This window comes from Pteropus alecto, unplaced genomic scaffold (genome assembly GCF_000325575.1).
Source record: "Pteropus alecto unplaced genomic scaffold, ASM32557v1 scaffold196, whole genome shotgun sequence".
Classification (NCBI taxonomy): Eukaryota; Metazoa; Chordata; class Mammalia; order Chiroptera; family Pteropodidae; genus Pteropus; species Pteropus alecto.
This window is the reverse complement of record NW_006439717.1, coordinates 1,413,030-1,440,051: the sequence shown is the minus strand read 5'-3', so window position 1 is coordinate 1,440,051 and position 27,022 is coordinate 1,413,030. Positions and strand designations below refer to the sequence as shown.

At 45.0% G+C, this 27,022-nt stretch overlaps 3 protein-coding genes across 4 annotated transcripts in view; 1 reads left to right on the top strand and 2 right to left on the bottom strand.

Annotated features, from left to right (window-relative positions):
- The first annotated feature begins 1,604 nt into the window (after nucleotides 1-1,604).
- On the top strand, nucleotides 1,605-9,628 carry CCDC65 (coiled-coil domain containing 65). The gene is made up of 8 exons (XM_006916824.1): nucleotides 1,605-1,951; nucleotides 2,527-2,694; nucleotides 6,413-6,582; nucleotides 7,091-7,229; nucleotides 8,011-8,208; nucleotides 8,410-8,628; nucleotides 8,991-9,143; nucleotides 9,229-9,628. Exons 1-8 carry the CDS (start codon nucleotides 1,820-1,822, stop codon nucleotides 9,544-9,546), a joined length of 1,497 nt encoding a protein of 498 aa, XP_006916886.1. The 5' UTR covers nucleotides 1,605-1,819; the 3' UTR covers nucleotides 9,547-9,628.
- Nucleotides 9,629-10,009: 381 nt separating this feature from the next.
- FKBP11 (FK506 binding protein 11) lies at nucleotides 10,010-20,427 on the bottom strand. Of its 2 annotated transcripts, XM_006916823.3 has the most exons (6): nucleotides 12,992-20,427; nucleotides 12,754-12,819; nucleotides 12,288-12,375; nucleotides 11,957-11,990; nucleotides 11,511-11,581; nucleotides 10,010-10,250 (listed from the first exon to the last, which is right to left on the bottom strand). In XM_006916823.3, exons 1-6 carry the CDS (start codon nucleotides 13,118-13,120, stop codon nucleotides 10,033-10,035), a joined length of 606 nt encoding a protein of 201 aa, XP_006916885.1. In that variant the 5' UTR covers nucleotides 13,121-20,427; the 3' UTR covers nucleotides 10,010-10,032. The 2 variants fall into 2 exon arrangements, with proteins under 2 accessions (XP_006916885.1, XP_015448665.1); XM_015593179.2 differs by lacking the exon at nucleotides 12,288-12,375 and having other exon boundaries at nucleotides 10,012-10,250; nucleotides 18,130-20,427.
- Nucleotides 20,428-20,574: 147 nt separating this feature from the next.
- Nucleotides 20,575-27,022, bottom strand: part of ARF3 (ADP ribosylation factor 3) — a 16,836-nt gene continuing 10,388 nt past the window's right edge. Inside the window, exons 2-5 of the mRNA XM_006916822.3 lie at nucleotides 25,332-25,572; nucleotides 24,400-24,510; nucleotides 24,043-24,167; nucleotides 20,575-23,479 (exon numbers count right to left, since the gene is read on the bottom strand). Coding sequence (XP_006916884.1) covers nucleotides 23,318-23,479; nucleotides 24,043-24,167; nucleotides 24,400-24,510; nucleotides 25,332-25,479 — 546 coding nt within the window. The 5' untranslated portion in view covers nucleotides 25,480-25,572 and the 3' untranslated portion in view covers nucleotides 20,575-23,317. The remainder of the gene's footprint in view (nucleotides 23,480-24,042; nucleotides 24,168-24,399; nucleotides 24,511-25,331; nucleotides 25,573-27,022) is intronic.

The window sequence follows — 27,022 nt, the reverse complement described above, 5'->3', positions numbered from 1 at the left end:
TCTCCCAGCCTGCACCTATGGCCTCAGAGGGAGTGTCCTACAACCAGTTGACAGGAAAAGAGAAGAAGCAGGTTTACAGATGGTTCTGCATGATATGCAGGCACCACTCAAAAGTGAACAGCTGCAGTACTACAGCCCCTTTCTGGGACATCTCTGAAGGACACCAGTAAAGGGAAATTATTCCAGTGGGCAGAACCTCTAGCAGTGCACTCAGTTGTTCACTCAGCTTGGAAGGAGAAATGGCCAGGTATGTGATTATATATCAACTCATGGGCTGTGGCCAATGGTTTGGCTGAATGTTCAAGGGTTTGGAAGTAACATGATTAGAAAATTGGTGACAAGGAAATTTGGGGAAGAAATATGTGATAGACCTCTCTGAATGGGTAAAAATATGATGATATATGTGTTCTTGTGAATGCTCACAAAGGATGGCCTCAGCAGAGGAGGATTTTAATAATCTAATGGATAGGATGATACCTTATGTGGATACCAGTCTCTTCCCAGCCACTACTGTCATTGCCCAATGGGCTCATAAACAAAGTGGCCATTGTGGCAGGGATGAAGGTTATGCTCGGACTCAGCAACATGGACTTTCATTCACCAAGGCCAACCTGTCTATAGGAAGTGCTGAGTGCCCAAACTGCCAGCAGCAGAGACCAACACGGGGCCCCCACATGGTACCATCCCCCTGGGTGAACAGGGTGATTACGTTGGATCACTTCTATCATGGAAGGGGCAGTGTTTTGTTCTTACTGGAATAAACGTTTACTCTGGCTACACATTTACCTTCTCTGCACACAATGTTTATACATTTTCTGGATATTTCATATAAATGGAACATTCCTATGTGGTCTCTCGTGTCTGGCTTCTTTCACTGAGCATGTTTTTGAGGTTCATACACGTTGTAGCATGCATCATAGTTAGATATCTTAGACATATCTATGAGTAAAATGGCTGGATTGCATGGTAAATTTATATTTAACACTTTAAGAAACTTTTGGAGCAACTCTCTATTTACTAGATGGGAAGCTGCTCAATTCATAAATCATTCAATAAAGCCAATTAGGTGGGAAAAAATGAAGGAAGAAGGAAGGATGGAAGGAAGGATGGAAGGAAGAGTTATGCACATAATGACAGGGCAGTTATTTATGATTAATTAATCTACAGAGTTTTCCCAAGAAGAGAGAAAAAATGGGAAGGAAGGAAAGAAAGAAAGGAAAGAAAAGGAAAGAAAAGAAAGAGAGAGAGAGAGAGAGAGAGAGAGAGAGAGAGAGAGAGAGAGAGAGAGAGAGAAAGAAAGAGACACTGCTAAGCTGTCTTCCAAATCGGCTGCACCATTCCTACCAGCAATGTATGAGGGTTCCTGTTTCTTCGTATTCTCTCCAAAATTTATTACCTGTATTTTGTTATATGGCCATTCTATGAAAAACAAACAAAACAGAGTTTTAAAAGGTACAGTTTGGAGGCTAGGGATGAGAGGTAAAACAACCCTCTCAAAAAAAAAACAAACAAAAAATACTGACTACAGTCCTCCAGTAGGAAGAGGACGCTCCAAGCCAGAGCCTCTCCCCTGAACCTCTCACAGCGCCATCTTAGCGAGGTCCCGTTGCTAGGAGACGAAAATGCGTCTTTCGGCTTGAGAGCCCTGCCTCCCCGCTATCGCAGGCTCTGTCTTGCCTCAAGACTGATATCTAAGGTCCCACTACCGTCCAGGGGCAGTTCCAGAAGGCCTCTTTCTGGGGCGTTTTCCTCTTACCCCCTCTAGCGCTGGCTGTAGCGGACCGAGGATCCTTACCCAGATCCAGTACTATACCCAGCTATGCCTAAGAAAGGGAAAAAGGCCAAGGCGATCCTGTCCGATGAGGAGCAGCTGCTTCTCTTTCAGCAGAAGATGCTGGCAGAGGAGGAGATGGCCAAGAAGAAGGAGAGGCTCCTGAGCCAATTCTTGAAGGTGATGGCTTTCTGCATTACTCCCTGCCCAACCCCACCCACCCCGTGTGCTGGCCCTGTTGCCTTGACCCTGTCATTGTGGCATCCTCATTTTCATGCTGGTCTCACCTCCTCCAGAAATCTTGAGACCAAAATATACTTAGGTTTTGGGCAGAATTGTTTGGGAGGAAGGGCAGTTCTCTGTGAAGGATGGAGCGGGATCAGTGGTATAGAGCTTGGCAGTCACAACTGAGCCCCAGAATTGGGACAGTAGGTGCTATCAGCTGTTCCAGCTTTTTTTTTTTTTTTTTTTGAAATTGACATTCCCCTGAAGATGAATCATTACAAATAGCATCCTGCTCTGATGCCTCTTTTGAAGGAAATTCATGCCCTCCTTAAAATGGCATTGGGCTGTTTCTGTCTTACTTGAGATGCTCCCAAAACAAGAACAGGAACTCCCTGAGTGTTGGCCATGGGGCACTTTGGTTTCTTAGAAAAGACAAAGGGTAAGGTGTCAGTTGACTAACTGTGATTTTGTTGTGCTGTATCCGGCTTTTGGCCCTTACCTCCTGGGGGTGTATTTATTCCTTGACACAGGACAAGCTGGCCAAGGAGGAACACAATAGTGCTCTGAACCTTAATAAGATTAACACACAGTGGAGAACTGTACTTCGAGAAATCAAGACCAGAGAGCTTCATAAAGACATTGAGATCCTCAGCCAAACATTTGAACGAGTGGTGGACTGTAAGAACAGTGTCATCAAGGTAGGTGTTCTTCCCAAGGAAACACTTGAATATGACTGCCTTGATCTCTTCTTTTCATAAAATGAGCCTAGAAAATTAATTAATTACTTAATCTTAAATCACTCGCAAGAAGCAAGCTGTGACAAAGACAAGCTATTGGTAATACCAGTTTTCAATGAAGTGAAAAATAGAATATTGGGCTGTCATCTCTCTCTCTTAGAGGAGTCATTCTTAGCTGTCTACTGCCCCAAACTAGTACTATACAATATTAGAGTTATAAGGCTCAGTAGACATCACCCAAAGACTTGAACTTAGTGCCATATCTTTATTTCAGTGTGAGAAGATTCATTCCAGAGGGAGAAACCAGTTTTCCTAAGGTCACACAGCTAGTCAGTGAGAGAGCTGGGACTAGAGTATGGGTTTCTTGATTCTTACCCCAGTGTTTTATTCAACCAAATTTTGTTTGGCCTCTGATTCAACTTCAGTGGCCCTGGATAAGGTAGAGAAGATCTCCATGGGTAAGTAATATTCTGGATCTCTAAGCAATTCAATCAGCCATTCTTATGCTCTTGGGAAGTTCTTGAGTCCATACTATCTTTTTTTCTAAGAAATTTTGCTGTATCCCTTCCTTCATTCTGTTTTTAACCTCTGTTTACTTACTCCTTCTCCTTAGCCTTCTCTTTCTTAAAGCAAAAAACCCCCACAATACCAGCAAAATATACATTGTCAACTGGCATTCCCCCTCTAAAAAACACACATCTCTTCTTTACAACCTAACCCCTGGGGAAAATTTTTCAACAGACCTTGGGCAGCTTCAAGTGATAGTCCCAAATGTGCAAAACCATTATAGCTTAGAATTCCTCACTCCACTAGTTATACCATATGGCTTTTTAAATGATATCTGCAGACATTTATTTGGAATTATTAAGTACTTGCTGAGAAAGAGAATCAGCAGTGTTCATTTAAGGATGCTTAGCAGTGACCAGGCTCACCCTTGAATCAATTAGCTTCTTTCTACACAATAGCTTTGCAGCTAATGATTATATTCCCTACCTTAAGTAAATAATACATTGCTATTAAGCACCTTCAGGGTCATTCCTGAACAACCCAAATTACATGTTAAATGTGCAAATGTTAGTGATTCTCACTTGCTATCTCCACTTCACTTCCCATTTATCCACATCTGATTTCTACCCTTCTCTAGGAAACTGCTCTTGTAAAGATCAACAGGCCCGAATCCTGGATACTTTTCATCATTTAGTCATCACTTTACCTGATTTCTCTATGACACTGACACTCTTGGTCAAGCTCTCTTTTTTTGAAACTCCTTTGGTTTCCATGGCAGCATTCTTTCCTGGCTTTTCTCCTGCCTCTGGGATATATACATCCAGTCCTCATTGTGAGTTCATCTTCCTCCCTCCATCCCCTGAACTTTAGCACTTCCCAGTCTGACCATCTCATCATGTAACCTGGCGTCAAGCACTCTAGACCATCTTACTCATTACCCTGGCTTTAAATACCACATATATTGATGATTCCTGGGTGTGTAACACCAGCCTGGATTTTTCTCTTGATTTCCAAATCCATATATTCAAGCTTCTTAGATATCTGTTCCTGGCTGTTGTACTTTCCTCAAACTAAACTCATGGGCTTCCCCTTCCTTAGCCAACCCCAATCCCCCACTCCCGATCTGGTCTTCTTTGTGCTATTTGGGTGGCTGGTGCCATTCACTAAATCACCCAATCCAGAAATCTGGGGATCATCCTAGGTTTTGCCTCCATCCATGACTTCTCTTACTAGGTCTTGTATAAATCTTCTGCTTAAGTATTTTTCAAAGCCATACCCTGCTCTCTTTTTCCAATGTCCTGCTGTAGTTGAGTCCTGGGCATTATCTATCATATGGGCTATTGCAATAATCTCCTATATTCCAGCCTTCATGCCCAACTACCTCCAGATGATTGTCTAAAACAAAAATCTTATCCTGTTATTCCTATATAGCTCCTTAGTGGCTTCCCTCTTCTGCAGGAAAAATCCAAACTCCATGGAAAGAACAGCAAAGCCCTTCAATCTGGCCTCTACCTGTACTTTTCATACAGCCAGCCTTGTATTCCAGCCTTCATGCCCAACTACCTCCAGATGATTGTCTAAAACAAAAATCTTATCCTGTTATTCCTATATAGCTCCTTAGTGGCTTCCCTCTTCTGCAGGAAAAATCCAAACTCCATGGAAAGAACAGCAAAGCCCTTCAATCTGGCCTCTACCTGTACTTTTCCTTACCTGTGCCTTTGCATATTCTGTTCCCTCTATCTAGCATTTTCATTTCCTCATCTCCCCAGTCTTCCTGGCAAATTCTTGTATCCTGAAGAGGGATACAAATGACATCTCTTCTGTGAAGCCTTCCCCAGTGTTCTTAGTTATATGTAAGCACTCAGTCCTTTATATCTCATTGTCACTGGTAAATCATTAACTTCATAACAAGTTCCACGTCATAATGTGATGTTCTGTTTATATAACTCTTTTTCTGCTGCAAGACTGCAAACTCCTTTGAGGGCAGTGAGCATGTCTTTCAATCTCTGGATCTTCAGCATCCAGCACAGTGCTGGTACATAACAGGTTTAGTAAACGTTTGTTGGGTGAGTGAATAGCCTTCCATTATCAGAACATATTTCCTAAGATCCTTTTTCATGAGAAACATATCAGGTAAAAGCTAACTCTGCAGAGGTTGTGGTAGTTTACAGTGAGTGGACTCAAGGTGTCTGGGTCGTATGGAAACTCAGTAAATGCTTTTTGTTTTATTTACTTTAATTTCACTTTTTAAAAATAGGTAACACATTCATATTATTTAAAATTCAAAAGATAAAAAATTATATAGAGAAAAGTCCCCTCCCACTGGTGCCTTCCAGCCACCCAGTGCCTCTCCCGATAATTTTAGTTTCATGAGTAAAACTTTTTTTTACACAAATGGTAGTATTACATATTGTTCTGCCCCTTGCCTTTTTCTCTTAACAATATGCCTGGAGATTATTCTATGTTAGCCCATAAAGAGCTTCTTATTTTGTCTTTTTACAACTGCATAGTATTCGGTATTGTAGTTTAACATGTTACTTTGTCCTCTGTATTTCCTGTATCTTGGTTATTGGATCTAAAACTTGGAGGTATTGTGTTCTTCCATTATCTCTTTTTGTGCTATTAGCAACTATTGATTATCTATTAATTCATTGGGGATTACAAAATGCTGATTTTCTAATGTTATCATTCATTTTTTTATTAGCTTGAATACTTCTTTAAAGTGATACTCCCCATCATTTATCATTCAATTACCCAAAGGTACAGTTTATATAAGAAAAGTACAGTTTATATATTCTTATATATCTATAAAGATAAATGCTTGATTCCTTCTCTTGCCTGACAAGATACCCTAGGTTTAACTTGTTTATTTTTACCTCAGACCTCAAAGCAACCATTTCTCCAAGAAACCATGGCTCCTTTTAGTGGTATAGCCCAATCACTGTAAATGTTTGTTGTCCCTAGGACACTGGCTGGCTACCTGAGGTTCCCTGATGTCACTCTTACTTTACATTCAAGAGTGAGAGAACCAGTACTCGTAGAGCCAAAGAATTGGCATTAGGAACTAAGGGAAAATGTCATTCATATCATCCAGCTAGCCAACTGAATACATTTTTATTTTCTCACAGAGAAGCCATCCAGCCAAAATGGTAACTCTCTGTTTCCTACCCAGTCTTTAGCTAAGGACCTGTCAGAAGCTGAGGAACAGTATGCTCATGCCCTGCGCAGCCACTTGCACAACGTTGACCAGCTGTTGGCCCTGCAGAGATGCCGACTCAACCTCCTAGAGGAAAGTTACAACAGGGAGCTGGAGGCCCTAACCAAAGAGTTTGAGATAGAAAGGTATGGGGATTTGAGTCCAGGGGAGTTTCCAGAGTGTCTATAAGCGGGTGCCCAGCACCCTGGAGCACCCCACCATGATTATGACATGACCTCCAGTAGAAAAGGTCTTGAGTTCCTTTAAACTAATTCAGGTTTAAGCTTGTGTCCTTAGCCTCCCTTTGCCCAAGCCAGGTCCCTACCTATAACACCCTCACCACCCACTTTGAACTGTCAAAATCCTATCTATATGACAGGGGACAGGAATGGGAAGGAGACTTCTCACTGTAATCCTTTGTACTTTGTGATATTTATATCATATGAATATATTACCTATTTAAAAATTGAAATAAAATAATCTTATTCATTCTTTTTGGCTCTAAAAAGAATAGAACCTGCCCTCCCTCTGTTCTCCTTCAGTACGTAAGAGTTCGTACCATTTGTGTAGTTTTTTTACGTATTGCTTTGAATTGTCATTATTGGTCCATATGCTTTATCCCTCAGAGCAGAGACAATGCCTTATCTCCTATAGGAAGACAATTATTGACCAACATGAAAAAGAGATTCACTACCTACAAGATGTTTTCATGGCCATGGAGCAGAACTATATAGATTCTGAGTATGAAAGCAAGCTGGAGTTCCAGAGCATGTGGGACGATCTCAAAAACAAGGTACAGAGGGAGAGTAGATAGGCAAGAACTGGGAGAGAAGTGAGAGAAAAATGCTCAAGACCAGTAGAGGTAGAAGAGATCCCCTTAACCAACGTAATCAATAAAATGTCTGTTGCCATTGTAGGTACCCCTACTGCCTTATGTACTTTTGTGAAATTGGTCAGGAGGGAGGCCCCTTCTGAAATGTCAAGGAAATGCATTTTAGAGGTAAAAACAGCAACAAGGAGATCATCTGACTTCACCTATGATTTGTAAATTAAGACTCTGAGGCCCCCAAAAGTAAAATGACCCATCAAAGTCATGCCGCTGGTTGTGGAACAGCCAGAAGGAGAATCCAGTCTCCTGCCCCTTGGCCCAACGTGCTTTCCAACATCCTAGAGGCTGCAAACTTAGCCAGCCTGCAAACCTAGGTTTGAATAGAAGGTTCCTTGTTTTTTTATTTTGCCCCATAGTGTTTTGTAAAAATCCAAATTTTCAGCTTCCCTTGAAAAATTTAAAGATCTGGTAATACTGGACTGTATTTCCAAATGATGGCATTCATGTAGAATCGAGCAGCTGTTTCTTCCCCGCTTGCCCGCTTCCAGAGAACATTTTTTCTCTGGTTCACCACAGGCCCCATCTACCCCACAGCACTTATTTATATTATTTGCCTGGTCTTTGTAGGGATTTTCATTGGTGACCCGTGCATATAAACAATGCAAGAGGGTGAGGTTGCTGGTGATAGAGAAAGGGCACTAATAGGGTAATTCTAAATGCTGGTTATTTTGGAGCCACTTCCTAGAATTTAGAAGAGAAGCACTTTCTAAGGCTGCAACTGGAGAATGTAGTAGAAGACCTATGGAGAAGGTTCCAGGATGCACTCAAGAATTACACTGATGCCACAGAGGATCGAAAGGTTGCCTTTGAGACCCTGAAGGTGAAGGATGAGAAGAGTTCCAAAGAGATTGAAGCACAGATGAAAAAAATACAGAGACTACAGGTTAGTGCAGCCAACCAGAAATATTCATTGCTTTAACTGCTCAATTATCCCCTGTTCATCTTCCCCCAATTTCCACTGGGCCTCATGACTGATTGGGGAAAGATGATATGCTTTGATTTCAGTATCCAGACAGTCCTTTTACCTCTCATTGAAGACCCTCAGTTTGTCAACTGTTTCCTCTAATCTACTCTGTTTCTCCAGGATTCTATAATTATTTTAAAAGGCAAGATCATGGTGCATAGCCGTGAGAGTGAAGAACAGAACCAGTATATTCGTGATGACAAAGAGTTGGTCCACGTACAACTGCGAAAACTTAAGGCCCAAAGGACTCAGGCCCGGGAAATATCACAGGAGAACTTAGTCAAACTCACCCTGGAAAGTAATGCCACCATCAAAGCCTTGAGAAAGATTGTTGATAAGGTAACAAAGGGGAGAGGGTGGTCCAAACAAAGCCAAGGAACCTGGCTCCCTGTGAAGTGAAAGGGCTTTGAGATCAATAAAAGAGGCTTCCTCCTGCTTCCTGCCTGGGTGGACACATGGAATACCTTTTTTATTTTGTGTTCCCTGCCCTCTCACATTTTAAATGAGTTAATATTGAATGAATTGTATAAGACTATAAAGTACTTGGAATAGTGTTTGGAACACAGTAAGCACTCTGTGTTAGATATATATTACTTCTGTCTCCCATCAGTAGCTTCTTTGGTTTAAGCAGGGAAGCCAACTCTGCTATTCCTCTTCCTTACCCCCTTTTCTAATGAAAGGTCTCTTCCTGTTTCCAATAGGGTGAAAAGATCCTTAAACTTGCTGAAATATGTAGGAAATTTGAAACAGAGGAAGAAAAAGTGCTGCCTTTTTATTCGTCAACATTGACTCCCGAGGAGCAGGAGGAAATAGAGGAAATTAACCCAGAAGAGTTTACTGAGGAGCTGGCAAAGGTAAAGTTCCTGGGGATGATGGGGCACTGGGCTGTATTCGCTAATGGGCCCCACCACACACCTTCTCCCTTTACTCAACTCCCAGGTGATAGCAGACTACATAGGGTTAGAGAATTTCTGGAAAAGGTACAACAAAGTGAAACTGGAGCAACTGAGCCTCCAACACAGACGTGCCCAGTTGTTAGAAATCAACAGGAAGCTGCGGGAGATGCTCAAGCAGTACTTGGATGGCATCTCAGTGAGTGATGAAGTGCTGAGCCAGCTCAACCCACTTTTCGTCGTCAACCATCGAAGCAACTTACCCCAGCCCTTGTCCATACCCACAACCCAGCCAGGTGACAAAAAACCTCCAACTACTTACAACATCATTGAAGCAGCCCACGTGATCTCCCATATCCTATGATACAAGCCAAAAAATCTCTTCAACCCCCAGAGAATTTTTCAAGAGACCTGAGTACTTCGCTATTAAAAATTCCCACAGAGTTCATGAGCTCCTTATATCTTGGCCATATGGGACAGAACAGTCTACTTTGAGGACACTAGGAATATAGTGGCCCCAGGGAGTGGAAAGAATAGCTAGGCAACTATCTGCAGGCTTATTTCTCAATGAAGCATTGTTCTTGAGGTCAGGGCACCATGGGAGCCAAAACCCATACCTTTAAGACCTAGAGATCCAGGGGAAGATTCAAGACCAGGTCCTTGGGGTAATTTAGGACAAGAAGAGGAGGCCAGAGGAAGAGTTGTTCTAAGTCTCCAACCACCCCCATGCCAGGCAAGATCCAATTCAGAATGTCTTTTCTCTAGCCCTTTACCTCATTCCCACTTGCAAAAGTAGCTTTAGAAAGTACCAGATGAAGAATGCAAAGAGGTTTTTAAAAATTATTATTTTTTATTTCTTTTTGCTCTTGTTTCGTTTCTCTTCCTTGAGCTTCTTTTTGGAGACTTTAGGTCTGTTGGCTTTTTTGTATAGGTGATAACCAATGAGGCTCAGGAGGGCTGGCACCATGGCCATGCCTACCAGTGGCAAAATGCCCTTAACCAGCTTTTGCCAGTAGTTGGCTCGGATCAGTGCAATCAGCTCCACATCAAACTGCAGCACTGCATCCGCTGAAGGCAAAGAAGAGGTGAGGGTTAGAATCTCTGTGCAGTTTACCCAGGACTGAATCTGAATAAAAAACAGGGAGGGCAGTCCACACCAGAGCAAGAACTATGAAGCTGGCAAGATTTAAATGGGGGGTTGAGTTCCCTTACACAAAGGCAGAGATGGGTTATGAGCAGAGTCTAGTGATAGTCATCTTTACCCCAAATATACAAGTGTGGCTTGTGATCCATGACAGGTGTTTGATAGCACAGGCAAACTTTCTGTGGATCTGAAATATACGTACTGTTCTCCATTTATAAGTGAGAGAAACCTTGATACTAACTGTACTCCAAATTGCCACATGGATACAATCTTTGCAGGCTGAAACTAATAGGATTTAAACTAGACTCTTGAAAATTCCACCAACCAATGAGCACACTCAATGTGATTATTAGAAAAGATAGGTGTTTCAATATTAATAGCTGGAAAAGAAGGATATGTCTTATGAAATAAGGGGTGAAGAAATGAGTGGAGGTGGGGAGAGAGATGCAGAAAGAAGCAGCATTAGAAAGCAGGAGGTAATAGAGCTTTGGGTTAAGAGTTTGTTTCTTATTAGTCCCCCTACCCTCTTTCCATGTCTCCCTCTAAGCTGGAACTGAGATGAAAACTTTTACCCCAATCTCTGAAATACAACACATTTTAGTTACGAGAATATGTTATAATCAAAAGCGAGAGATACAAATCCTGGGGAATCTGTCCAGTCTCAGGCCTTCAAGTATAGAATATCAGCAGTGACCTGTGAGAGCTTTTAAAGTTATGGGGTGGGCTTAGCTTTTAAAAGCTGTTTTCTTGTTTCATTTTGTTTTGAATTACTTGACTGTGATCATTTTTACTATCTATTCCCTGGTGAAGGAATAGAAAGGAAGGGTGAAAGGAAGGGTGGAAGTATGGTGAGAAGCCATGCCAACTGCACAAATGACATAGTTTGGAATTATATGGAGAAGGCAGGAAAAAAGTCAAAGTTCTGGGAAGGGTGGCAAAGGTGGCAGACCCATATGGCAGAGGCAGCTCTCTTCTCCCTAAAAAGCTGCTGGCTAACAGGGCAAACCAGGTGGCCTTAACAGGTTCTCCAGACCCTGTGGTAATCTAAAGAGGAAAAAAGTGGCCCTGCAGAAGGAGGAGGCCCCACCCACTCCTGTTCTTTCTAGCAAACTTAAGTGTAGCTCCCTATAGCCCTTATAGACTGGGTATTCTGATGGTCTGAGAGAGAGATCTAGTCAGATTACCTGGGATAGATGGTGGAAATCCCCGTTTTCCATAGGCCAAATGAGATGGAATGACTGCCCTTCGCTTCTCTCTGAGGGAAAGAATGTAAGTCACAGCCAGAGGTGGGATCAGGTGGGCCAGTAGCCTCAGGTCATCTGAAGCCCCACCAGCAAAACCCTCTGGATATTCACACCCAAACATGACTTTCCCATCTGACACCTAACAGGTTGACCAGCAAAGTTATCCATCCCCCCATGTGCCTCAACTCCTCCAACAAAACCCACAGCAAGAGAGGTGTAGAGGCTTTGGATACCCTCTCAGGGTCCCAATGACCCAGACTGCCCTAGAGCAAAGCCAGAGCCCTTTATCCATGTTCTCCTGTCTCCTCTAGGAGCAGGGATAGCAGAGAAAGCCTCTCTACCCATGCAAAGGGGGTACCCAAGCCCACCCCTACCCAGATACTCACCCCACACACATGTCTAGAAGGCTCTGCTCCAGACCTTGAGGAAGAAGACACAACTGAACAGGAAGCTACCTACATTCTCCAAATCCCAGGAGAGGAGAGCAAAGGCTCCCTCTTGACCCTTAGCTGAGCGCCCCACCTCTCAAATCTCTGGCTTCCAGCAGGGTATAGAACAAGGGGAGTATAAAAAGTGGGGTTTGAATCTCAGGAGAGCTGGTAGAGACCTGGGGTCTTACTAATTCCCAGGGTCATTTCCAAGGTACCTTAGGGTTTGAAGAGGGTAAGAAAGCATTTATGTTGGAAAGCAAAGGAAAGGGAGGTATATGTCACATACCTGGGATCACCTGCTTTTGGCCAAGTTCTATAACCAGAGGGTCTCTGGTTAAGGAAGTGTCAATAATGCGTCCATCTACCAAGCTGCCCTGGGGGGAGAGAGCATCCAGAGTGCCCACCTAGTACCTCTCCCTCCCAGTTGGAGCTACACGCACCTGGGCCGCTGGGCGGGGCAACCCCCTAGCAGCTGCTGCCTAGCACGCCCCTCAGGACAGAAAGGAACAGGAAGCCCCAAAGGGCTGGCACTTCTCATTGCCCAAAAGGAACTGGAGGAAAAGCTGGGAGGGAAAATAGACAAAGAGGAGCATCTGTCCCTCCCCCCGCACTCCCTGCCACGTGCTGGAAGACCCCAGAGCTTGGAGTTACTCCCGAACTGCTTGCCACGTGTCCAAGCCAAGCCAAAGCTGACGTGTTTCCTCAGAGCACCGCCCCCTCCCAGGTTCCGCCCCGGCCCCCAGACCCCTCACCGTGTAGTGTATATGAAGTGTGTCTCCAAGAGCAGCGGGCTCCGCACACGGTTCGGGGGGCTCCACCTATGATGGGACTACAGGAGTCATGGAGAATCCTCCAAAGATTCCGTTCTTGCCCCTAGACCCAGCGCCTCCTAACTGTTCTCGCATTTCCTCTCCGGTCTGCTCGCAGGTTCGTTTAGACCCGTATTCCCGTACAAGGCCCGGCCCCCACGGACCGGGACAATCTCCTCACCAGGGTCTCCACTTGGAGGGTCCGGACAGGACTTTCAGTTTCGAACCCAGTCTCATCCCGGCACACTATCCCACTGAGCAGCAGCAGCACCAGCAGACAGAGTGGGAGTAGTGACGGGTGCAGGGTCATGACTGGACACGGGACAGGACGCAGGGCACCAGGTCAGGCTGCTCGGTGGCAGTGGCTAGGGCAGCGTTTCCCTCAGCGCCCAGGCCAGACAGGACTGGACGGTAGGGGGCGGGGTCGCGACACACCAGCTCCTCCTCCTGCAGCCCCTCCTCCACCTTGTCCCCACCTCCCGGAGGGAGGAGGCCGCAGGCAGCCCTTCCTACCCTTTAAAACTGGGAGGCAGCAGATTCTGATTCGCCTGTCGTCCGTTAGCCGTTCTGTCCCACAGCGAAAAGTTGGGTCACATAATAGCACCCATTTATGATTGATTACCTACTGTGTGACAGGAACTTTGTAATCCTCAAAACCACCCTGAAAGGTATGTTTCCATTTTACAGATGAGGAATTGGATACTCAGGTTAAAAAACTTGCCGATCATCTAGCTAGGTAGTGACAGGTACAGGATTCAAACCCAGCACTGCCAGAGTCCAGTTTTTGCTCTCTGCTCTTGCCTCAAAGATACACGTCTCCTCACATCTATCCTGGCAGTGTCTGGCTGGCCCATCCCACCCCAGCAGTTGCCAAAGGCAGCATCCCTCTCCCACCTCTACTCCTTCAGCTTGAATATCTGGAGGTCATATATCCAAAAGGAGGCAGGGAGCTGTCCCATCCCCCTGTTCTTTAAAAGCTAACTGGAAAGTACAAAGGGCTATTTCCCTGTAAGGACAGGGTTAATCCCTGATCTTTTCCTGACACTACCATTTTCTTTCTCTTTTCATCAAAAAACCTCTGTGAAGGGCAGCGACATATAACCCTTTAATGTTTGTATAAGGACATCAGTTTTTTAAAACATTACAAAATTATTTCACATTACTCTACCAGTTCCCTTTCTGCATGATTTAAACCCTCACTGCCCACTCAGGCGTTGGCATCTGGACTTTGCTCCTTTAAAAGTCATCAGGAAGCTCACAGTCACCAAATTCCTGGTCACTTCTTGGTCCCTTGTCCTCCCTTAGCATCTCTCTGGTATTTGAAGCCACTTGAGCTCTGACTGCCCTCCCAGGCTTTAAACAGAACTGCCTACTGGGTATCTCCACCTGGATGTTTGACCAGCACCTCAAATCAACACACCCAATACTGTACTCATTCCTCTCTCTCCTTTCCTCTCATCTGCAATAATCTAGACTTCACTCCCAACTTCCTGTTTGTTAGCGGCTCTGCTGTCAGCATTCAAGCCCAACTCATCTTCCACATCCAAAAAGTCTCCTTTGGATTCCCCCTCCACAGCCTCTCCAGATCTTTCTTTCCATTCCCACGGCTGCCACCCTAATTAAGCCCTCATTAACTCTTTTAGGTTATTTAAAAAAAAAAAAAAAAGCCCCCTCAACAGGAGGGAATTTCAGGGGGTGATGGAATGCTCAATATCTTGAAAGGGATATGGGTTACATGGGTATAGGCATTTGTCAGAACTTTGATCAAACTATGCTTAAAATCTTTACATTGCACTGCATGCATATACCTCAATTTTTTTAAAAAGGGAAAAACTTTAAAAAATAAACAAAATCTACTTCCAAGTCTCTCTTAAAGCTGAATAAGGCCATTGACTAAGTTTTGGCCAATAAGAGATAAACAGAAGTATTGGAAATATTCTCAGACTTCCCAGGAAGGCTCCTTAAAGGGAGTTAATTCAGCTAATAAGTGTGTCATTATGTGCTCCTCTCACTTTCCCTAATCTCCTTCTTTCTGCTGCCTCGAATGTAGATGAGATGATTTATGCTCTAGCAGACATAGTAGACCATCAGGTGACCATGAGGATGGAGGTGAAGTGCCAGGATGGTGAAGTGCAAAGATCAAAGCCAAAGTCCTGATAACTGTAGAGCCGCCATATTAGTCCTGGACTGCCTACCACCAGATACCTTCTAATTAAAGTAGAAATTAACTCCTATCTTGTTAAAAGAAAAGGTGGGGAGGGGGAGATGGAAGAGGAAAGGAAGAAGGAAAAAAAAGGTAACAAACTCCTCATCCCCAGCCTCCTCCTATTTTAGCCCATTCTGTACATTGCTGCATCTGCTCAACTTGTCATGTCATCTACCTACTAAAAAGCCTGCCTTGGCTCCACATAGTCCAGCGAATAAAATTCAGACTCCCTGACATGCCAATTGAAAGTTTTCATCATCTGGTCCTGATCTGCCTTTCTAAACTTGGCTTTTATTCCATTCAACAATATTAAATGAAAACCTTTTAAAGACAAGAACCTCATCTTTCTCATTTCTATATTCTCAGTGCCTAGTATGGTATACGACATAGCAGCTCAATAAATGTTTATGAATTGATCCTTCCTCCTCATGGACTATGTGGTCTGGCATTAGATGAACCTGCCTCATGTGTTTTCATCTTTGCCCAGGCTCATGCTATTCTTCCATCCATCAAGCTCCTTCTAGGTCAAGCTCAAATATCACTGACTCTGTGAGCTAGAAGGGACTTCCCTTATTTCTGAACTTCAGGCATACACTCGGGGACATTATTATCTTTTTCCTTGTGTTGCAGTTATTTATGTATGTTCCCACTCCTCTCTACCCATTTCCTCGAAGAGCCAGCTCACTGATGGCAATGATAAGGTACTAGCTGCACAATACCTTCTATGTAACAGATTCTAGACAAATGTTTTATTTTGAATAAATATACCATGCAATACCAAGAAACCATTAAAAAGGGAGATCTATTACTAATATGAAAAATCTCTAAGACAAATTATATATTTTAAGAGTAACCAAAAAAAAAGCTAGATGTGATGAGCCCCTTTATATTTTAATCTCTCTCCAAATGTGTGTACTGTGTTTAGAAAAGGAATTAGAAGGATGCACACCGAATAGCCGAGGGTGATTACCTTTGTGAATGGGAGAATAGAGGGGAACAGGTTCCACAAGTTGCTTTGTAAATTTGTCTTGTTTGGATCTTTTACAATAAAAATTACTTTGGTTACAAAAATCACTTTAAAATTAAATCATAAATGAATGAACATGATATATAGTCCTGTGCCACATGTTTCAGTCAAGAACAGACCACATATAAAATGGTGGTCCCATAAGACTGAAATAGAGCTGAAAAATTCCTGTTGCCGAGTGATGTCATAGATGTCATAGCTGTCCCAACATTATAGCCCAATGCATTACTCATGTTTGTGGTGATGCTGGCATAAATGAACTGCATTGCCAGCCACATAAAAGCATAACACATACAATTATGTACAGTACATAATACTTAATAATAAATGACTGTTACTGGTTTGTCTACTATACTATATTTTTATCATTTTAGAGTGTGCTCTACTTGTAAGAGTTTGCTGTTATGCCAGCAGCAGCCTCATACATCTGTTCATTGTCTCTTGATTGATTTTTCTGTTGACTTAATCTCGTGCTGTTTTGTGCAGTAACATGCTGTACAGGCTTGTAGCCTAGAAGCAACAGGCTGTACCATATAGCCTATTAAGTGGCACATGACTGTATAGCAATACAATGGAACATGTGGGAGGTGCTGAATGAGTTAACAGAGCTAAAGAGGCCAGACTGCGAGAAAAAGTCATTGTGATTAGAGAGGTCACAGGCAGCTTTGTAGAACTTAAAAGTGGTGGGGTTTTTTTTTTTTTTTTTTTTTTTTTTGAGCGAAAAAGGGGATAAAGGCAGAGGGCCAGATATTTGGGGAAAATTAATGGACTAGTTTGGAATTTAACCAGGAGAGTAGAGAGTAGTTGGGAAGGGAAGAGAGTAGCTGGTTGGGGAGATCCTTGAATGTCAGACTGAGACAGTAGGAACCCACTGAAAGTTTCTGAGCAAGGGGCTGACAGTGAGTACTGTACTGACGCATCACCTGATTGAAATGCTGTAATGAAGGTGTGGAAGACTACTGTCCAGGTCTGAGGCTTTGTTTGGAAATGTCATGGGGAGGAAGAAGGTGGGGTGAAGTGAAGAGGGTGGTAGTGGGGATGAAAGGGCAAAACCAAGAAGACAATATTACCTACAGGGGGCAGTACAAGCCCACTTGGACCCAGGAAGGACCAGGGAGAAAGGCGCTTTCTCCTTCGTTGGTTAGGAGGAAACTGAAGGGCGGAGGAAGGTGAGATGGTTCTGGGAAAGGCAGAGACTGGCACACCCCTGACTGGAGGCACAAGTTAATCAGAGGACCACCTTAAAGGTGTCTCTGTTGGCAAGTAGAAGAAATTCTATTACAGCCCCTGGCTTCCAAAACTCATGGGGCACCCACCATGCCCACCTTGGTTAAGGACAATGACGTTTATTCATTTAAGGATGAGTTCCTATTATGTGCCACATAGTAAGTAACTGTTTTTAAAATGTTTTAAATGTTTAACAGATTGTTAAAAGCCTGTGAGTTAGCATATACAAATCTGGGATCAAAATCTAATGCCATACTTTCATAACCTGGCTGACTAGTTTTCTCTTTTAGGTATGGTTATGCATTCATCCAAGAATGAAGTGTTACCTCCCTCCCCGACTTTCCACTATGGCTGTTCTAGCCAGGGAGGTATAATCCTATCAATGCAAAAACAGATTCCCCATCACCTACTACCTAAAGCCAAGAGAGCACTCTTCTTTCCTTATATTCAGAACACTAAAGGAAGCTAGCATCCAGATTCCTGTGGTTCGGAGCCTGGAGCTAAGCACCTCCCACCTTTGTACTCCATTCTGTGGGATGGAAGGGTGGAGGTGGAAGGTGGGTGGGAAGTGGGCAGGAGGGAGTGTCAGGTGAACAAGTTCATTCTCAAGTCTCCTGCCTGGTCTGGATTGGCCAGACCTACTCAGAGAGAGCTCTCTCAACACCTGGTTTGGAGGAAGGGTGGTAGGAGGAAGGGTGCATGGATAGAATTGTTCAGCTCTGGAAACAGATAGCCAGAGTTCTGGCTTGTGTGTCTTCTCTACTTCACCACATTCAGTTCGGAAGCCAGATTTACTTTAAACTAGAGCCCAGATACTCTCTTTTGCAGCCCATAGCCAAAGTGACACATAAGCACTCACCTTCAAGCCTTGACAATGAATGGTCTCGATCCAAGTTCTTCACTTCTAGACCTCCAACCACTGCCTTAGGCTTCATTTTTCTATTTACAGTAGAAGGATTAACAGGCATTGTCCTAGCCAACTCCTCACTGAGCATTGTACTCCATGACACCTATTATGAAGTAGCGCACTTTCACTATGCTTTCTCAGTAGTGATATTCAAGGCTCGGGTTTCCTCAGACCTAACCCTTTGCTCAAGAACTCCAGGTCACCTACTCTTACCCATCACAGCAACCAGGGCCAGGACACGCAATTAGTATGAAAAACCTGAAGAAGGAAGGCATCTGGATCTTTTCACTCCCCAGTGACCAGTATGATACACCATCCCTCCAGTTACCAAGTTAGAGAGTAGAGAATTGGACTTTGACTCTCCTACCTCCACATCCTTCAGAACTGGAAAAGATGCTGTTCTTAGTATTATGACTGCCTGTCCAAAGACACCACTCTCTGCACCAAACAGCAGCAAAAGAAAGGGAACCCCCTACACAGTTTTCCCCCAACTGTCACTACCCCACATGGCACACTATGGATATCTCAAAGGATTCCAGAGCATCCCAAAAATGGATTCCCAAGTCTCCACTCAGTACAGTGGTTTGACTCCATTCTTAGTACAGGTCTAGAAACATAGGTACTAAATAAATATCTGCCACTTTTCTGCTCTGTCCAATCTAGGCACTCAAATTGGAAGCAATGCAGTGACTCCCCAGAGCCTTCAGGCCTTACACCTCTAATCTGAGAATTTCATACATATGTACACTCATTCTTCCCATCACTGCCCCCATACTCTGGAATGAAGGGAATGGTTTTGTCCTCCATCCCACTTGGACCAATCTAAGGCCTTCCACTGGTTTTCTCCAAGCTCATTCTGGAAGCTCCCTTGCCCGGATAATTCTGAAGTGGATTCTGGGTCCAGGCCCCCTGACAAGTCATGACTGAAGAGCTATTCATGTTCTGAGAATATGGGGTTGCTGTCTGTCCTAAGTATTTACCTTCCAGGTTAAGTCTCCCCATTCATCCCACCATGTCCCATAAAAAGAAGCTGGATGTTCAAGCAACTGCCACAAGAGGGCTCCCTCCACCTCCTTCCTGGCATCCTAAACGGAGTGCTTAAGGTCAGAAGGGACTAGGTCAACCTCTTTCCCCAGTCAGTTCAGGGGTCAAAAGATTCCCACTGACCTGCCATGAAGCTGAAGTCCTCTCCATTATCATTCTTATGAGAGGCTGTAGCTCTATAAGGTATCTATCTGTTAGTATACAAATGAAGGACTTGGGAAAGGAGCTTTTAACTAATCAGTAACCTCAATCACCAAGCAGGAATTTTGAGGAGCCTAGGAGGAAGAAAGTGTCATCTGATGTTGAGGGGTAAGTGGGTAATGTTCAAAGTTTATGAAGTTGATAAAGGGATGTCTGGTTGGAGCAGTTTAAGGGTTTCCTAAGAGAAGAAGCACTGGTCCTTGAGGGTAATAGCTTATTTTAATAAAAGGAGAGGGGCTGAGAAGGAAAATTAGAAGGGGAACGGGGAGGTAACTGAATATAAATGATACACTGGTACTTAGGGCTCTCAAACTTATAATATGCCTAATACCTACCCTTTCTCATAGTATCAGGGTGGGAAGACCTCTGTCCCCACAGCTTAAGAAAGAGTCAGGAAGACCTACCTGGCTCACCCAGACCTCACTCATCCCAAGGGCAGCGCCATCCTCTCCTTTGCCTGGAACCAGACAATAGTAGCAGGAGAGGAAGAGAGTAGTGGTGGGAGTGAGATGGGAGGATAGAGGCTTTATGGAAAAGGTATTTTTCCCAGGATATTTGTGGGATCTCTGGATGAGGCCAGCATCCTGACAATGGGAAACAACATGCTTGAAGGAGAGGGGATACAAGTCCATCAGTTGTAAAGAGGATCAAGATCATTACACTACCTAGACATGCTTACTCACTGCCAAAGTCTAGAACAAAATGGGTGAAGGGACTCCAATCTATGGATGAAGGGACCCTATTCCAACAAGAAGCACCTGACACGCAGGGCTGGGGAGATCTGATAAAGGAGGCAGTAGGGGGCACTCAAAGTTCAGGGTCCTCTAGCCACTGAAGACCCTAAAGTCTACCAACAGATGATAAAAATAGCTTAGTTCAGGGTTAAACCCTTTAGAACTAGAGGAGCAAATTCATGACACTCTGGTGCACAACTCATTTAGGTGCCCCTCTAGGGTATGATGGGAAGAAGCAACCAGTGTAGGGATGAGCCTAAGTTCCTCCATAACCTCAATCTCCCCCAGTCAAGTGGCCTTTACCCATCTGTTGAGAGAAGGAACAACTGGAGAAAGGAACCAGAGACAGAACTACCCTCACCATTAAACCACTGTCCCATGGCTGCTGCACATCAAGGATGGAAGTCTGCTCCAAAGCTGCATAAAACAAGTTTAATTTCCAACCAGGGTCACAGTCATCGCGTATCCCACATTTTGAGCAAGGAGAGAGAAGGTGAGTTATTAAACAAATACAATCTACATTCCAGAGGAGAAAAAAAGAAGAGAAAAAATCAGTTCAGAACTGCAGTTACCACTATTAACACCACAAACTTTAGGGGGCGGGGAAGTGGGGGAATCTCCAGGGAGAAGAAAGGCTGGAACAAAGGAAAGCATAAAATTAGACCTACCAGAGGAGACTGAGGGAGGGAGTGGGCAGAAATGGAATTAAACACCCGATCCCAAAAGAACTTTTAGGTGAATGGGAATGTAGAAAGGGCCACCCCCACCAAGGGCCTAGCAGTCAGGGATACTACCAAGATCACTTACTGCCCCCTGCTGGACAGATCTTGAGCAGCACCAAGGCAAACTCCAAGGCAGCTTCCTAAGACCTTTAGCCCCAGTGGTCCCTGGAGGCCTCCAAAATGAGGTGGGGGTGGGCATGAAGGAAAACCTATTTGGGACTGATATCTAACTAGGGAGGGTCAGAGAGGGGATGAGGCAGGAAAAGAGGCAAAGTCCTCACCGACCACAAGGATATATAGAGTAGGGAATCCTAAGTAGGAAAGAAACAAGAAAAGGGGAGACAAACAGGCAACAGCACTGACTGAATTAGAAGGCAAAGGAAAGAGATGAAGGAGAGAGGCAGCATGAGCAAAAAAATCTGAGGAATAGAGACAGAGGCAAAAAAAAAAAAAAAAAAAAAGTGTGGAGGGACACATTTGTGGAATTGGGAGTGAATACATGTTAAAATGAAACAGAAGCTCCAGCAACTCCCCTCGCCCCACCATATACACACACACACATACACACAAAGGCCTAGAGAGCAAAAAACCTGCACATACCCACTGAAACTTGGGTAAGTAAAACATCACTAAGGAACTGGCACTGAGGGAGACACCCCGAGAACCTCTCTTTCACAGTTCAGTCTAGGGTGGGGTAAGGGGTATTGATCTGCCTGTTGCAGACAAAAGTGGCAGGAAGCCTGGCCCCACGGAGTGGGGATTGGGACAGCTCTTCTGCGAAGGGGTCCCTCAGCCATGCTGTGGGGGATGGGGGGTGGCCCTGGGTCCTGACCTTAGCAGAAAGGTATGGGTGGCCATCATGGAGCTCAGGGCGCAGCCAGCACACACAGGAGCCCACAGAATAGCCACGGCTTCACAGAAACAGCAGAAGTCAGGACCTCAGGGACAAGCACCCCCTGTAGACAGAGGGACGCAGTAGCAGCAGCTTTTAAACAACCACGTAACAGGGGGAGGACCCTGAAGACCACTGCATCCCACCAGCACCAATAACCACTTCAGAGTTCTATTTCCTCCACTCCAACCCCCAGATCCATTTATGAGTGGGTGAAGAGGGCAGGGGAAAGCTGTTGGGATGGAGGTGGGAGGGATGGCAGGATGGTCTGAGGAACTGGAAACAGAAAATTGCCATCCTTCAGCACATCCTGGACTTTCTAGAAGAATACTGGAGAACAGAGGAATTGATATTGAGGTCTGCTATGTCACCCCCACTGTTCCACTCCCCACTCAACCACCAAGCCTGCTTTGGACAAGCTAGCAGGACTACTAGGGTGAGGAAACTTCTGACGAAGGACAGATGAACCACCCAGCCCCCAAGATGAGAAAATTGGGGGGACAGAGGGGAAGAGAAGGCAAGAATAGGACTGATCCATGCCTCCCCTTCTCCTGAAAACAAAAGAAGATGAAGATGGAAAACCTGAGGCCCTCCCCCCAGTACTCTGGGTCCCAAACATACACCACAGTCTTGCTATCTCCACCACTTCCTCAAGCTCCTGAGGAACAGATCTAAAGATGAGTGGGGGGAGAATCAGTTGAACACTCTGAACTGATAAGAGTGAATGGGTTCCTCTCTCCTTCCCACTAACAAGGCAGAGCAGAATAGCATCTCCTTGGGAATCTAGAAATAAATGCCGCCTCCCTGCCCTAAGCAGGGTGAAGAGAAGGATACAAGGAAGATGGCAGTGTAAAATCCATCATCTGTCCTATCATCCAGGAAAACTTACCTGCAGAGAGGAAAAGAACCAGTAGCAAGACTGGAGCAGCCTTCCTTCCACCTTCTTCCCTTTATCTCATCAACATGGGAGGGGCGGATGATAAGCTAGAGTGGGCAGTGTCCTGGCTCCAAGCCCTGAGCTGCATTCCACCCCCTCCACCCTTCTCCCTGGCCCTCACATATATATTTTTCTGTACATGTATATACACGCGCACACATGCACGCACACACAGAGGCCCGTGCAATTTCCATGTAGAACAGGGAGAAGGTGGCAAAGGAAAGGAAGACAATAGGAGAGGGGCCCGTAGGAAGAAGGGACTCAGATGCCAAGACCACAGCAATCAGAGCCAAACGAAGCAGAGAGACTACCCCACCCCACCTCTCGAACCTCGGAGTATAAGGGGGGCAACCCATGAAACCATAACAACCTTGTTTTTGTTTTAAATCTGATAAATTGGAATGATTCATCATCAAGACAGCAACTGGGGACTGGTCACAGACAGGAAAAAGGAGGGGAGGCAGGAGAGGCAAGGCTCTTGTTGGGCATGCGGACATGATACCCAGGGTCCTGGCCACACTGGCAATGGGAAGGAAGTGGTAGGGTTGGGACAGGGAGACAGTAGGTATGTCAAGGGTGGCTGGGGCGGCTGGACAGGGCTGCCTGGCTCTCACTTCTTGTTTTTGAGCTGATTGGCCAGCCAGTCCAGGCCTTCATATAGCCCATCCCCGCTGGTGGCACAGGTGGCCTGAATGTACCAGTTGCGATGACGCAGGGAATGCAGGCCCAACTTGTCTGTGATCTCAGCAGCATTCATAGCATTAGGCAAATCCTGGAGTGCAAGGGAAACACACAAAAAGGAGACTCAGGATCTTTCGAAGGCTTCTAGAGCACCCACCTACCAACAAGATGTATACCAGTACCCTCTCCTCTTCCTCCACTGTAAGGACCCAGAACAAAATCCTAAAGAGCCACTTTGGATTTAATCATCCCAGTACCCCCGATTCAAGGCACTAGAGGTCAATCCATTGCGTTGGTGGAAACCAAATATGGAATTGGTAGAGAAGTGATTCAGATTGGGAAAAGAATCAGGTCTGTCTGACGTTAGGAATGAAGGCAGTTCCATTGAAGAAGACAATAGGCAAGATGAAAGAGAGATGTGAAGTGATATATCTACCACACCAATCTCTGAGGACAGAATACTGATAATTGAAGCTGGGGTGGAGGATAAGAAGAGGAGCATAACGATGCCAATAAATCTCCTATTTCCCACACTTCCAAAATTGAGAGCATAAGGCTTCCCATTCAATGAGCTCCATACAATGAGCTCCAAGGCCCCTGATCTCTACGGCCAGTTTTTCTCTCTCTCAAATTTAGGGATGGGAGAAGTCTCACCTGTTTGTTTGCAAAGACAAGGAGCACAGCATCCCGGAGCTCATCCTCTGCCAGCATCCTCATCAGCTCCTCCCGGGCTTCATTTACTCGTTCCCGATCATTGCTGTCCACCACAAATATCAACCCTAGGGAGGCAGAGCATGGGCTGCACAAAGGTCACAGATGAATTCCCCTCCCCCACCACCAAAAGACAACACCCTTCTTATACCCTCCAAATATTTGCTCCCTTTGCTCCTCTTCTCCCACCCCTAGGAGCTGCAGCAGGGCAGGGTTGGCTGCCCATAACCAACAATGACAGCCATACGCTGTTCACACCCAACCGACCGTGCCAGTCTCTGGGCAATTCATATGCCATACCTTGGGTGTTCTGGAAGTAGTGTCTCCAGAGAGGCCGAATCTTGTCCTGGCCACCCACATCCCAAACTGTGAAACTGATGTTCTTGTACTCCACTGTCTCCACATTGAACCCTTTGGAAAAAAACAGGCAATGGCCACTTGGCTTCAAATATCAGGCCTATAAACGATGCCCCACTGGGTTCATTTGTTTCCCCTACCCTTGGCCATGATCCCAGCAAAGGAAAGTAAGCTAAGGCTTCCCCAGATCTGGCATTCCCTGACCTCACTGCCTAAAGGCCAAAAAGAAAAACTAAGAGAAGTGGAAGAGAATGAGGAGGGCCAATCAGGAGATTCAAAATCACCTGAGTAACGTGAGCCAACCTTCCCAAGTCATTTTCTGTCTCTGGCTCTCCCTCCAAAAATAAATGACTCAGTTCCACTCCTGTATCACAGAATGTGGCCACCAGAGTCTCAGCTAAGAACTAGGGCCTTCGAAGCAGAGTGAAAAAGTAAGCTAAAGTATGGAGCCCCAAATGCAGAACCACCAATGGGTGATGATCTGGAGTCCTATTTACAAAGCAAATGTTCTCCCTCCCACAGGCAGGTCTTAACCATGATCAGGGCCACCGAGGATCTAAACTGAAGCAATTCAGGGCCTCTGGCAAGAACATCAAAGCCCTTCACCTGCTTTCCAAACAACACAGAGAACAAACCAACTCAGTACCTGAGGGCAACTGTTGAGTGCCAGGCTGTAGAAGTTTCCGCATCAGAGAAGGCGAGGGTAGGTGGGCAAACGGCAGCCCCAACACCTGCTAGTAAGCTAAATAACCATCTTTCCCTGAATCCCACAAATTGCATGGACTTGCCTGGTAGCCAGGTAGAGGATCTAGGAATAGGCCCCCCGCCTGGCTCAGCTGTTGGCATGAAAGCCTACATCCAAGCTGTGTCCTTACCAATGGTGGGGATGGTGGTGACGATCTCCCCCAGTTTCAGCTTATATAGGATGGTAGTCTTTCCTGCAGCATCCAGACCCACCATCAGGATGCGCATCTCCTTCTTCCCAATCAGGCTCTTGAGAAGGTTTCCAAAGATATTACCCATGATCACAGCAGCTGTTTTCTGAGGACAGTTGGGCCCAAGTGGGGGCAGTGGCAATCTGGTTTTGGCCTGGTCCCTGGTATGGAGGACTTGGTCCTAGGCAAAGAAATGTAAACTCATTACTACCATCTTCTTGTCAGGATTTGATGTAAATGGGCTTTACTATGAAGAATGAGGCCCACTCAGACATATCCTGAGCCTTTGGGAGCGGAGACAAAGCAGTAAACACTCAGGATCCCTGCTCTGCCAGGGATCTACCTGTGTGACTTCAGAAGAGTTACTTCACCTGTCCATATCTGCACCTGCAAATGGAGGGCTGTTGAACTAGATGATTTCTAAAGTTCTTTTCATTCCAACAATCTATACTACCTCAAGGTGTTGCAAGATCATTACTACTCCTCCTTCCCCCAACATTACCCTAAAAAGGGCAGGAAAGGAGGGAGCAGAATGAGGAGTGGCTCTTTGTGACTCCTGACAAGGTTCAGGCTTGCCAGGTTCCCAAGGTTTAAGCTCACTGCTCTAATCAAGAGACTGCTTCTTCTCTTCCTATATTTTTACAATACCTTCCTTCTACATGCCAAAATTAATGAGGAAAAAATAAGAAAGCAACATGCATAAAAGGGGTTGATCCTCTCCACTCTGTGAAATGATGGTTGCTGAAGTTGTGCCCTGTTCATACAACAGTGCACTGAAAGTTGGGAGGCTACCCCTCATTCCTCAGCCAGGTAAATCCTAGTTTTGCCATGATCCATCCAAGAACAGCTGCTCCACATGGTCAACTGCAATGAGGCTTTCTTTCCCTGCTTCTTCCCTAATCCCTTCAGTCTATTCGCCGCACAGCAGCCAGACTGATTTTAAAACCAAAACCAAGTTATGTTGCTCCCCTGTTCAAAACCCTCTCTTGGCTTCATGTCTCCCTTTCAGTAAAACCCAAAGCTATATCATGGTCTACAAGGTCCTGCACAATTTGCATCCCCCCTGCTTCTCTCATCAGATCTCTCCTTTGCTTACTCCACTTCAATTCCCCAAATACTTTCCTGCCTCTTAGCATTTGTACTTGCTATTTGCTCTGCCTGGAATGCTTTCTCTCCCAGAGAACCTTCGTGGAGTACTCCCGCACTTCCTGCACATGTGTTTGAATGTCACCTTATCAAAGAGGCTTTCCAGAACCACCTATACCACACACACACCCACCTCTCTACTCCATTTATCCTACTTTTCTTCATAGCATTTATCACCATGTGACACATTTGTTTCTTGCTGCATTGTTTTTGTCCTCCTACTGTGTCAGTGTCTTACCCATTTTGTTCACTGCTGTGCTGAGTAGTGCCTGGCACATAGCAGTTGAACAAATGAACTAACTCCCAGGGTCTCTACTGACCTCACTAGCAGCTCACTCACATGAGCCACTTATGCCTGGTACATAGTAGGCCCTTAATAAACACCTGCTGAAAAAAATGAAAGGAGAAGAACCATTATAAGGTATAAAATGCCCACCCCAACTAATAGCCCCAATAGACAGGATCATAGAGTCATTCATTCCTGC